Below are 14,177 nucleotides of genomic sequence, written 5' to 3' on the forward strand. Positions count from 1 at the left end.
CTCGAGTTCGATGATATTGACTGTGTAATTTTCGTGTGGCAACACTCGCGTTTGCCGATAAATAAACAAAAGTCATCTACTGGATTTGAACTCGGGTGGAATTGTCACTCCACCATCGCAAGACAACGCTTCCACCGTTGCGCCACGCAGCTTGCTTGAAGAAATTATTCATCTAAACTATTTAAACTATGCATACATAGCGCCCTCATTTGTTATTAGTCCTCCCTAAATGTGATGAAACACCGTTTGTGATTGGTCAATACTCACGGTAGTAACCTAGTAACTACGCGCTGAACATCCGGTGATTCGGCTAGCTCCTCGAAGAGAAGACGATGAATTGTTTATTCGGCCTACCTGATTATAATATTATTATTAATAGGCTTATTGATGGAAATTCTTCTGTTAATTTAAACGACCTAGGCCTAAGTGAATATTTTATTGCCAAGGAATCATTAATTAGTAATTATCTGTGTATTATTCTTCGCAAGGTAAGGTGTCTAGGCAGGAGGCTTGTTTACATACAATACAAATACTATAGAATAGGAGGCCTAGCCTAGCTTCACCAGCAGACTTGTTCTTGGCTATATAATATAACAGATATTGCCTTTTATATCGGTTAAATATAAGATTTGACATCCCCTTGGGAATGATATTATGTTCTCGGGGAATATATATTTCCCTCAGCTGGCGCTTCGGGAAATATATATTCCCTCGAACATAATATCATTCCCTCGGGGATGTCAAATCTTATATTTAACCTCTAAGCAGTCAATATCTGTATAATGTATGAATTAAAAGATGAAACAAAAAATCGTACATATGCCTAATATTTCTGTACTAGAAAAAAGTCTGTAAGACTAACGATCCAGCATTTAACAAAACCCATTAATATGTTTTTATGTATGAATTAAAAGATGAAACAAAAATACAACTGAAGTATTTTAGGAGCTACAGTATTGTATACAGTATACAGATATTGCGGAAAGAACATGGTATTTAGTAGAAAGGCTCCATTTACAAATACAGATAGGAAAACCCGTGAGGAGGGCTTTCAGCTCAAACACCATATTTAATGATTATCATTATACTATTTAAAAACTGAACCGTCCATTTTACTTCCAAGTAGTTTTTAGTCGCATGCAAACGCGACTCTACAACTCACTATGTCGGTCGGTTGGTTGGTTGGTCGGTTGGTCAGTCGGTAAACACTAACTCAAATTTGAGCACGCGACTGCAGCCATGTATATATCCTTAACTACCAACAACGATTCCAAGTTAACAAGGTAATTTACAGAACTGGTTCTAGATTATTAATTTAGGTATTCTTAGTTGAAAAAGGTATGTAGGCCTAATTGTTAAATATGGATCAAAGCTTGAGTATCCATTATCTGCATAATACAGTATTATACACATTGACGATACTTTCTATTCTTCTGTCGAATCGACTGCTTGTTCAAGATACTTTATTAGATCAAGAGGTTGCACAACAAGAGTAACGACATCACGATCTTCTATTAACAACATATCGGTCTGTAATACAAAACAGAAAATAGCGTTAATATGCACATATATGGTAGTGATATGACATCATCATGTCCATATAAATGGGCACATCACATTTTTGTTGTCACATAAAGTTTGATAGTATAGACAGAGCTTTACAGTCATTATCCAACTGTTACGAACATGAAGATAGTATTTTTATACATGATTTAGTGTTATGTTTTTTGAGGATTTATCTTCATGAATTATTCTCAAATTTGGCGATGAATCGGTCTCCTTATATCCACCGTAAATTTTGGTTTACCACAATAATGTTTAGGCCTACATCTGTGAAAAGATGTTAACATACTGTACTCACTTGTGCTGGAGTGCAGTGTCGATCAAGAGGGTATTCGTTTATGAATGTTATGCAATTACTAGTCGTTCCACCAAATTGAGTCGCCTTCATTGTTTGCTTTCGCAAACCTGCAACTCCTGCCAGTCCACCCTCTTCTACACTTTCAACCTACAATTATAGTTGTTGAAATCCTTAACATATGCCTATGTACATAGTAGTAACTATAGGCCTAAACAAACTAGTAACTAAACTATAGGTTAATTATATGTTTTAGTCTTTATCTTTGTTATCCTTTACAAACCTTTCGTTTATCCAGTTTGAATCCAAGGTTCATTTTAAATTCTGGTCGATGGATAGTCACAATCTCAGCGTAAGGAAGTCGAATGAGTTCCATCTCTACCTATAAAGAACGAATAAATTAAAATTAAAATTTGTTTTTCTTGTTTCTTGTTTCCTTGTGTGTAAATATAAAAGTGTCATTTCCACTTGCATGTAACCTACAATAGAAAACGGTGTTACTGTGTGACAAAAACGCAATGGTGCAATTATGACGTAAGCCTACGTCACATCATTCTCGTACATTTAGTGCTCTAATGCTGTATTGCGTAATCATAAGTGGGAACCGACGACGCAACAGTGCTGCACAAATCGCAGGTTTGATTTCACGCAGGCGGCAAACACAATTATTGGAAGGGCATTTTTTTACATTGCGTCGTTTGCGTTACGTCGCTAGTGGGAACCACCCTTAATACGTGATACTGTATACTGATACTGTATCAGCTAAATACATCTCGCGGTATAATCAAATATTTCAGTCAATTAATAGTTGTGTGGAAGTTGTAATGATTAAGTAATATTTTTTTATATTGATAGTTATGAACTTTACCGATCCCTTATCTGTTTTCTGTATATATTTCATGGCTTCTTCAACAGAGTCTATACGTTGGTTGTTGATGGTCAACACCATGTCACCTTCATACAAGTCATGTTTAAGCGAAGGGTCCACCGATGCAATGCTATATTTGACAAAAAACAGAAATTGAAAATTCTGTCATACAATTTTATATTATTGAACCGGCGATGTACTGTATGTGGTCAATCTGCTTTCATAAAACTATTTGGGCTACCGTTGTTTTTGGATGTGTAAAGAGAAACCATAGGCTAGGCTAGAGAGACCAGAGAAAGCGACAGTGGTACATAATTATATAATATTAATCAATTTCTTTTATATTGAACGTTTTGTTCGTTTGTCATTTGTTTTTATTTTTAGCATAAACTTTTATTCAGCAGAATTGACGTTCCACCACCACATTGACTAAGAAAGCGAATGGAACTTACAAAAGGCAGTTACCGGGCATCATTGACAGAACTATTGTTCTGCTGTCTAGTTTCTTCTTTGAAATTGAAACTTGTACTCTTTGCCTGACTTGCTGATTCAGCTTTTTCGTACGCTTTCCAACATTACCAACTCTTTCACCCACATCTTTATTACAAACATTTTCTGCAGTGACATATACATCTGGTTGATAATTAAACTGCTCCAGGTTTTTACCCTCTACTATGTCAAGGTATTCATTGTCGGTTCCATATATATTGTTTTGTGTTGTTTTATCACAAATTGGCTCGTATACCTCAAAATCTGTTTCTTCATTTTGGTATTTGTTTGACGGTGTGTTTGGTAGTTGTCTGTAAATGCCATACTGATACTCAGGACTGTGCATATCACTGGGTGGTATTGTTGAATAACTGGTCTGTAAAAAATGGATGTAGATATATCTTGAGATTGAACATTTCCACTCCTTTTTCCCCTCTACTTGTGTCTCAAAGATTTGAATAGGTAATACTGGCATTATCAACAAGAAATTCATAATAATAAAATAATACAAATATGCAAAGCTTCATGCCTTTGTTAAAAATACATTTTTTTCTGTCCTATTCTCCACGTGTATTGTTGAAGAGATGAATTGGGTGTGGCGGTGTTTAGACCCATTTTACATGTTCGTTGGTTTTAAGGACATACACACTGTTAGCAGTAAATTCTTATACAATTAACAGTATGTTCGTGTTTCCACATTATTTATGCCTATTTATTGTATGTATCTTTAGACATATCATTTTAAGTATTTCATCTAAATTTTAAATCAACTTACCTTATAAGTCATGCGAGATGTTGGATCACTTAGTGTTTTCGTCAGTTTTTTCTTTACCTTTGAATATTTTGGTTTAATTTGCTTAAGTAGTGCAACTTTGCGATTGATTTTAGGATCATACTCCATCGGAAAGTTGAAACCTAATTTGTTCAAAACTTCAACTACAGTGTCATACCATTGGTTCGTCAAAGCTTTTTTCGAGGATGAAAGCTGAATTTGAAATTCTTGATTATCTATATACAATGCGTAACCATTTCCCTGCTGTTTAGAGATCGAAATGCACTCGCTGTCGCACAGAGAAATTGATGAACCGCTACTAGGACAACTTTTAAATGTGATTGACAGATTTCCATTGTTCAGCAGTACTGCTTGTATTTTTTCTTCCGGCTAAAATTAAATATTATGTAATTAATATACAATAAAATCTAACAGTTAGTCTATAGTTACAAGACGATGTTAGCTGCCACTCACTGATCGCCATTCTTGGCTTTAACCAAGAGAATCAGATAACAGGTCTATTGAACCAGGAAAGAGGTAATTTAACTCTTCCCTGATTGAACTCATTAGCCTACCTCCTAAGTAGTTAACAATATTAATGCTCTTTTATTAAGTAGGTGATAACACAATAACAGTCATGTTTAAATTCAACTTAATGTAAACAATATGCTAAATTACCAAAACATAATGAAAACAAGGAGGTTTTTAAACCACTTAACTTTTGTTATATAATTTTAGAAGTACATAAATTGTAATAGGCCTACTCACTTGTTTTACTGTTTCGCGGCGTTCAAATGTTTCCTTCCTATATTGGAGAGTGGACAACAGGACAACTTCCGTCCCTTTAGTAGCCATACAAAACCTGTATTGTATCAAACTGAAAAACAAAACAACAACGCAATAATTTACCTTTTCAATTCTCGAATTTTCGCAGTGAGCCCTCAATGTATATCAAAGTTTTCTTTGCAATATAACAATCAATCCCATAACAAAGAATAGTAAACTTGTAATCACTTTTGTCATATCTGTCATATATTCATTAGAGCGCATTGCGCTTGCGCCATCGATTCTCTCCCAAATGTTGATATTATTGACAATTCTATTTCACTATCTGTAACATTCATTTTCATAATTGTTATGACTTTTTTAATGGTAAAAATATGAACAAAAGGGACGCCATTATATTCTCTCCCAAATGTTGATATTATTGACAATTCTATTTCACTATCTGTAACATTCATTTTCATAATTGTTATGACTTTTTTAATGGTAAAAATATGAACAAAAGGGACACCATTATAAACGTCACATATACCATGTAACATTCGTTTCAAGGATATTTTGTTTTTTCAGTTTTTTTCATTCCCTTTTTCATTCCCTTTCTATTCAGCATTAAAAAAAATATTGTCGTTGTCATAATTTTAGGATTTCAAATTTCACCAGCACCATTACTTCTAAATCTTGGATGAAATTTCCAGAGATCAAATGTAAAAAATGAACACTTAATTTAAAACTACATAAAGACAGGTCTCGATTTTTGTGAAGAGAAAAAGAATTTCGATTTACCGTCCGTTTAAGGCGAAGCGACAAACCACAGTATTCTGAAAACCCCGGTTTAAGATTACCAAATGGTTTTCTAAAAAGAATATGTGTCTTTGGTCGATAGTTGATTGATTACCTAGTTAATAAATATACGCGGCGGCTCAAAACTATTACATAATTATCATAATCTTTCTGTCTTATCTGACGTATATTAAATAATCAAATCATGAAACTCACCTTTTTTATGTAGGCCTATGTAGGATAACGTTCTTCTGGCTTATACTGAATGTACTGAAGTTAAGTGACTCCTTAAATAACGTCGTATGTTACTGTATTTTTTTCAAAATCCCAGATTTTAATTATAGATCTAGGATCATTATTACTATTATAGATAAGGAAATTCCTATGGAAGTTCCAAATTCTTTATTTATGGTAAAAAATATTTCATAATAAAGTTAACAATAGTGCATTGCAGAGTGACTTTATGGTTCAGTGGCTATTGTCGCTATGACAATGAGTCGTACCGACGCCGTATGGTACAGAATAGGACCAATATAGATATGATTATTATTAGGCATATATACAAATTATACTGTATTTGAGTGTGGCGGAGGCAAGCGCTATTTATTTATACATTTTAAACAGGTGAATGCCTTATAATTTGCCCTTTCATTATGCAAAAGTGTATTTTGCACTATTTTGGGAAAATCATATATATAATTTGTTTTACAACGCTGGCACTAGGTCAGGATTGAATCCTGGACCTTGGGATTGAAAGGCAAGCACGTTAACCACAACTACAATTAATTCGAGCGTTTTCGAAAAAAAACAACAACAAATCAACTGTTAATTTTACAATGTAAATAATTAATATATTAACTTTTTTTTTTTCTTTTTCTGCCTGTATTCTTCTGTTTCCTGAAGTGGTATCTTGTAGGATGGTTGTATACAGGTTATTCTAGTCTAAATCAAACTTAATCTCGATATAGCAAATGAACTGTACATTGACGCTGTAATTGACTTTAAAATAAATTATACCGAAAATGTATGGTTACTTTTCAATAGGTTAATGGGATTGTGACATGCTTCAATTTATATCAATACATCTCACTTGGTCTAAATGATAAATATATCAGACAATATTTGTTTGTACCCTGATACACACAAGGTAGTCATAGATTCCACACGGTAGTCAAATGAAATACAAAAACTATGGCCACCACCAGGTAGGCTTACTTCATTATGGCTTTTATGAATGGATGTACTGGTTGGGAGCAGGAACGATAGTAGACCAAACCCAGTACCGTTTTGATTACGATCAATCGTGAAATTACCTCACGACGTAAATATATCAGAAAACATTTGTTTGTACCCTGATACACACAAGATAGATTCTACACGGTAGTCAAATAAAATACAACTGTAGTTAGGTAATCATTTATTTTTTAATATATCAATATATAATGCTATATTTATTTTTAAAGCACTGATTTATTATATACATTGCATATAGGCTTTTTTCAATAGGCCTCCTATAACATTTTATTTACTTATGTAATGTTTTATGTTCATCATCGCAGCCGATTAAGCTCAATTACAGAAAATTTACAATAAACAATAGTACAAATTTTACCACAGAAAAACAACTGTACAGAGAAACAACTACTGTACACTACAAAAACGCATAAAAAGTACAAATACAAATTTAATAATAATTAATACTGTATAAGATAAGGATGGTGCAATCGTTATGTGGTTAGATAATTGACGAAAACAAACAAGTTATAATGTTAAAATAATTGGAAAAGTTAAAACTGGAATCCTTAAACTACGTATATACTATATTTACTTTTTTACAATATTTAATAATTTGGCCTATATAAACGTAATATCTTTAAATTAGGTGACAAGGAAAAGGAGACAATTTAATAATAATTAATACTGTAAAAGATAAGGATGGGGCAATCATTAATTTTGTTAGATAATTGACAAAAACATACAAGTTATAGGCCTAATGTTAAAATGATTGAAAATTTAAAACTGGAATGTTTGAATTACGTATTATACACATATTTACTTTTGTACAGTATTTAATATTTCGGCCTATATAAACATAATATTTTTATATTCCTTGTAGCACTATAAAATTAGGTGCCAAGGAAAAAGGGAAACAAAAATATAGTGAAAAAAACTTTTTTCCTAAACTACATTTTTTTGTTATACAATAGATTATTGTAGGTTATTTCCCAGTATATATTTAACAATATATAATATATATAACAAATATTTTCAACAACAATGCAAAATAGAAAATAATGCAAAAATTGAAAATCACTAAAAACTTTATGAAAGTTACTCATGTTTTCGTTTAAAAAATAAGCTTGTAATAATACAAATGTTTTTTTTCTTCAAATAATAGCAGTTTTACCAAGAAAATACTATTTTTTGTTCACAAAATATTTGTGATTTGTAGGCTATCAAATAAAATATTATTTTTACATAAGCATATTAATACTAACAATAAACATACTAAATAAAGCAGAAACGATGGCCATTTTGATTCTATCTCACACCATGGAGGAATTCCTCCATATCCTCACCAACAGGCATCCTCTGATACTTTTAAGCTACTGTTTTCTTTATGCCTGTCATTACATTATAATACTGATATTATAAAACTGTTTATTCCATTTTTACACTTTTCAAATGTCAAATGTCAACATTTGATATTACAGTAATAAGTTATGACTGTTCTATGATTGTTTTAACGAAATCAGTAGGCTGTACAATTAAGTTTACAACTTTTCCAGCTCTTCGAAGTTTTTCTTCCATCTAAAAAATACAAAATAATAAATGTATAAGACGTATATGCTACAAACTGGGTAGAGTTAATACTGTGGTGGAAACATGGCCATTGTCATCTATCATCATCATCATTGTCATCATCATATGTCATCATCATCATTACCATTATCATATGACATCATCATATGACATCATCAAGGATCCCAATGGAAATAAGCTGATAAACTTTTGGGGCTATCTTGGAAAATCTTTTATACATGTATGATTTGTAATGTCCGTAATTTATGTTATCACTTTGTATGTATTTTTTATGATGATTTTCCAAATAAATTCAATTCAATCATCATAATTTTGTCATCATCATCATCTTCACAACCATCACCTGCTTCGGTATCAATATTATCATCATTACCACCAGTCATGATCATCCACATCATTAGCTAGTCAATCAATCTGATCATAATTACCACAACCATTTTACGATTTACAGACTTAATTACTGTAATAATTATGTGATCATTAATCATTATGTACTTACCATTTCTGTTGTGATGTTTCGAGGGATTTCTTCCGAGTTTACGTGTGTTATTGTCCACGTACAGTTCATTCCCATGATGCCTGTAGCTTCTGGTCTAAGCCGACCTTGCGTTGAAGCTAAGTGGTCAGGAGCTACGTTAGTTACCTGATTGATAAAAACGCAATATTATAAGTAATAAAGTTGAATAAATGATTGAATTAAAAATAATTGTATTAATTGAGCCAAACGTATAAAACAACGATATAATTTTCTGCATATGAACGTGTTGTCGGTTTCAGCTTGCAACCGTCTCTCGGACACTTTATTTCTAAACTCCCCCCCCCCCCCCCCCTCTCCACCAACCTTCTCCTCCATCCAATTCCATCCATCATGCGTGTATTTGGTGTATAAAGTCACTTACCTCTCGACTGTGACATTCTAAGCCAAGATCCTGTCCTGAGTGTTGACGAGTTAGAGGTATAATTTGAGCATGAGGTAAACGTTTTACACACAAAGACACCTAAAAAAACAAATAAAATACTCAATTCTTATTCTAGTATTTACTTATGAGCTATAAAATAAAACGTACGTGTCGTACATATTGAGATCAATGCTGATCCGCCATTCCACTTTTATAACCCAATTCTCGTATAGTACCGTATAAAATAAAATAAACAGTATCATCTGTAGTTTCTTTACTTTTAATGCCCCTGACATTATACATTGCCTCTTTTTTTCGATACTTTACCTCAATGTGAACCAGCTATTAAATATGGTTAGTGCTTAGCTTCTTTGATAAGTCATCAGTTTCGGCGCGCACAATATATATACGGGAGGTTTAGAATTAATGTTCTTTGCCTGATTTGTTTATATATTATCGTATATATATAAATTAACCTCTATTCATAACAATCTCCTACCTCTTGTTTAGTAGTGGTGTTAATAATATTGTCTGCAAACTTGGCTGAATTCAACCATTGGTCATTGATTTGAATCAGTTGATCTCCAAACATCAGCCATTGTGGAGTGTCCTCTGCATTTTCTTCCAAAGAATTTTCAAAACCACCAAACCTGCAAATAAAGTGTTAACTTTGTTAGTAGTGATACAATAATAACAGAACAGAAAACTCCCTGATATAGCCACTCTTCAAGGTTTTAAAATACGACGCCAAAGGAAAAACATGACAAACATGAACACAGCAAAAAAAACGTAATGGTAGTGGTATTCATAAGTAGCATGCTTCCTGTTGTGTCTCGAATATTTCTATTATCTTGTTTACTCCAAATGTATTAAACTTGATATAATAATGTGAAACAGTAATATATACTGTATATTACTTACCAAATCCCGTTGTTGATTTCAGCCAACTTGATTCCTCTGTTGACAAGTTCCTGTTTTGGGACACTAGTTGTTTTTGGTATTCCTTGCTCACGAACTAAGTTCCTGATAAGATACAAAAAATCACAAAAATAATAACCACTGAAACATTAATGATCAACTACAAGTGACCAGATAATGAAATTTGACACTTGGTTTACATTTGCTATTCACAGATCATTGAAAAAATATTCAATACATAAAAGCATACCTGACATCATCAGTTCTGAACGACATCAATGGAGATGGCTTGACGTAGAGGTTGTTACATTTTTTAGTTGGCTTTGGAGCGATTATCGGTTTTTCCAATCTGTTCTTTTCGGCCAAACAGGGCGAACTAAAACAAAAGTAAGGTATAAATGTTAATATATAATAGACGTATGTATAATTAGTAATATTACAGATAAAATAGATTAGATATAATATTTGATAATTATTTTTAAAGTATTCATTAATATAATGTATCAATAGTATAATAATGAAGAAAAAATATTCTCCAAGAGTTTAAAAGCACTTTATATTATTATATTCGTTGTAATGATGAACGTGTTTAAATATATTACTGTACATTGTTGTATAGGCTATGCTGGTTATCGTAATTATTTATTTAATTTCGAGCCACTAAATCAATGTTATACCATGGTTGATTTCCTACACCCACTCATCTAAATGTCCTTGCATTCCATATATTCTTAACCTGTCAATTTAATATTATTACATTTGTAACAACTATGGATAATACAATATTATATACACATACCTGACATATACATTAGAAACTCTAGATTTCAATGAAGATGGCTCGTCGGAATTGGTATTTTTTATAGGCTTTGGTTTTGGAGCAATTGCCGGTGGTACCACACTTTTCTTTTTCTTCTCAGGCAAAGGAGGTGGACTGGAAAATGTGTAATAATTAACAAATGTTAGAAAGGCATGTAAAGTTGAAAACGACAACACAACATTACAAGATTAACCTTTAAACTAAAACAAATCAATACCATTATTACCTGACTGCAATAGTTTCTGTGTCATGCCAAGACTGCCTGTTTTCTTCAGGTAACTTTCTTGGTGTATTCGTGTAAATGGGGTCATCCTCTGCAGCGTTTGCTTGTTCGTGTTTCTTGGAGAAACAATCGTTGATATTTTGTAATTTGTTAAGTTTACTTGCATAGTTATAACTTTCATTATTGTTTTTCAATTTCAACTTGCTGTCTTCTGTTTTCCTCTGCCATTCTTGTGCGTTCCTCACGAAATGAATGTTTACGTAATCAGTGTCTGTGTCTGCCATGTTCCTCCCTAGATACAGAAAAAGAAGTAGAAGGATTCTAATAAGCAACACTATGACTACTAACTTATGATTATAATGAAATATTGTTTGAATTTTTAATTTGCGACGACCTACTACGACCAAATACTACGAACATTTGTTACAGTAGTTCCTTCTCCATAATTTAATTCAGTCCCAGCTTGGTACGTTATTTTTATCCCCTTCGTTAAACTGGATCCATCGCCGACATTTTTAATGTCCTCTTATACATTATAATCGATTAAAACTGTCTCAAGGAATCGAGTGATAAAGCACGTCCCAGTGTCCCCGGGTTGTACAGTATATCGAAATCTCCCTATTGTAACTTCTGGTAAACATTTTATTTAAAGTGGAGGCCTCTTAATCCTTTTTTACTATTTAGGCCTTTTATATATTTATTAAATAATAATGTCAATAGCCTGAAATCAATCCCATACCGGGCTTGATTCATTTTCGTTAGGTTTTAAAATATGATTACATTTTTATTACCGTATCAATTTGTGTTCACATTGACATTTTAAGAGTGGCCATTTTAAAAGTTTTCTTTTCGCCTATATTAATCATAGTCGGAAGTGCATAAAGCCAAACTTACCATCATCACGTGTTTGTATCACGTGGTGTTTTATACAACATGGCAATTCACTCAGTACCTGAAAGTTGATGTTGTCTGCATTTGCATCTGAAGATTTTGTGGATTGTTCTTGATTTTCTGGTACGACAGGCAAGGGTCTTCGTTGATGCTATAGAACAAACATATAATACTCATTATGAGTTAGAATATTAACATTGGGCAACAGAAAAGTGAAAAGGAATAAATGTCTGGCCGATTTGATTTAGTATAGAATATCACCGTTGAATTGCATTTCATAACAAAATAAAACTTAGGCTACAATTTTACAAATACAATTTCTTTAAACGTCAGCAGATCTTTTTACGGTAAACATAATCATAATTAGGGAGGTTTCGCAATCTTACGAATACGATAACGAATCGAACGGATACGTCACGCATTTGTGAAACTTTTGAGCTGATCCCCATTTCATATTCGTAAAGCGTATTCGTGTTGACGAATATCACCAGTCATATTCGTAACTACAAAACGAGTATAGTTTTTGATCTATTTTGCACATTTTGCATTTGAATCAGGAATGATTTATGATTATAATATAATTATAGATTTATTGAAAGTAATTTACTAAAGTAATTTACTAAAATGCCAGGTCAATTTTAATAAATAGCAGTTAAAGTCCTCACTCGCATTGATGTTACGCTAGGCCTACGCAGCCAAGCACCAAGCAACACGTACCTGCGCTTCGCTCAAATTTACCGCAGTCATATTTTGGACGGCGCCCTCAATATTTCATTGCCATGCGAAACAGATTTTTACTGGCTTACGAAACGAATACGTGCGCGTGACGTATCCGTTTTCGTTATCGTATTCGTAAGATTGCGAAACCTCTCTAATATGCCTGCTAAATATGGTAATGGTGATGATTTAACCTCAATCTAGGCTTATACTAACCTCATTATTCAAAGCATTTCCAAGAAATCCACCTAGATTTGGGGCACTAATGATACTTTTTCCGATTTGTACCTGTGTTCGGTTGTATCGTTCAGTGTATGATCGCTGCCTTATTTGTACTTCTGATTCAATATTGAACAATTTGCATAAAGCAGAATGCCATTGATTGATATCCTCCCTAAACAATAATACAAATAATATAGTTGAGGAACCGAATAACAAAATGAAATTAAAAATAATAGGAATAATAAAAATAACATATACAGTACTCACTTTTTGGTTGCCATGAGAAAAAATGTTTTGTCACCGTTCGAAATACATAGAATATTGTCATGTTTGCTTTTCTCAACTTTGGTTATTTTTGTTAGTTCTCTGATTTCTAACGAATATTTCGGTTCCTTTCCTGATGCATAATCCTTCTGCTTTCCATAACAATTCAGCTTGGAGCTTTCCAGTGAATAGAAATTTTCTTTTCCCTTTTTGCTCTGAAATGTTTATAATTTATTGAGGTATAGTATCATCGTATCATCTGACGTGTTTGTGTATTTGGGTTTTAAACGAGTATGCAAGTTTATAAAATGAATTGCAAGCTATTGCATATTAGTCCTTACCTTTGCATAGTTGTATTCGTAGAGATGTCCCGATAGGTTAAGTTCTGACAGGTTAAGTTCCGACGCCATATCTGTGTAGATAATAGTAAACAATAGGTACAAATAAGGAAAATTAATCTTTTCCAATATGTAGGGCCTACTATGCACAGGATATGCTTAAGCCACAAACATATTACCATGTAAGTTGATTAACTTGAGCAATGGTTAACTAATTGTGTATAACTATAATGAGCATACGTTTAGACGAGTACAATTGTATTTTAAAGTAACAACTTTACCTCTGATTTGTAGAGTAATACAAGCACTGCTTCTCGTTAGAACTTTATCGTTAGAATGGTACTACTTGTGTCGAAAGTTTGTTATGTCACTCGTAATGTGCTTAAAAAACAAAAGGGGAAAACCCTATATCCTCGATTATGATTAGTTGGACGATGCGTGATGAAACTTTATTTCCTTTTTGGTTGTAGACCCATTGTGAGATATGATTTATTTTGGCATCCTTGTATTTT

The 14,177-nt window shown here is 32.8% G+C and overlaps 2 protein-coding genes across 2 annotated transcripts; both read right to left on the reverse strand.

Annotated features, from left to right (window-relative positions):
* Positions 1-837: 837 nt before the first annotated feature.
* Positions 838-4,860, reverse strand: LOC144837291 (uncharacterized). Its single transcript, XM_078692340.1, has 7 exons — positions 4,756-4,860; positions 3,991-4,377; positions 3,179-3,591; positions 2,727-2,856; positions 2,142-2,240; positions 1,862-2,008; positions 838-1,530 (listed from the first exon to the last, which is right to left on the reverse strand). Exons 1-7 carry the CDS (start codon positions 4,840-4,842, stop codon positions 1,426-1,428), a joined length of 1,368 nt encoding a protein of 455 aa, XP_078548466.1. The 5' UTR covers positions 4,843-4,860; the 3' UTR covers positions 838-1,425.
* Positions 4,861-6,877: 2,017 nt separating this feature from the next.
* Positions 6,878-13,976, reverse strand: LOC144838008 (uncharacterized). Its single transcript, XM_078693345.1, has 13 exons — positions 13,947-13,976; positions 13,669-13,739; positions 13,331-13,542; positions 13,058-13,235; positions 12,128-12,275; positions 11,237-11,525; positions 10,990-11,124; positions 10,441-10,566; positions 10,194-10,295; positions 9,772-9,922; positions 9,273-9,371; positions 8,873-9,016; positions 6,878-8,361 (listed from the first exon to the last, which is right to left on the reverse strand). Exons 2-13 carry the CDS (start codon positions 13,735-13,737, stop codon positions 8,272-8,274), a joined length of 1,743 nt encoding a protein of 580 aa, XP_078549471.1. The 5' UTR covers positions 13,738-13,739; positions 13,947-13,976; the 3' UTR covers positions 6,878-8,271.
* Positions 13,977-14,177: the final 201 nt, after the last annotated feature.

Source organism: Antedon bifida, chromosome 3, assembly GCF_963402885.1.
Source record: "Antedon bifida chromosome 3, ecAntBifi1.1, whole genome shotgun sequence".
NCBI classification, from domain to species: Eukaryota; Metazoa; Echinodermata; class Crinoidea; order Comatulida; family Antedonidae; genus Antedon; species Antedon bifida.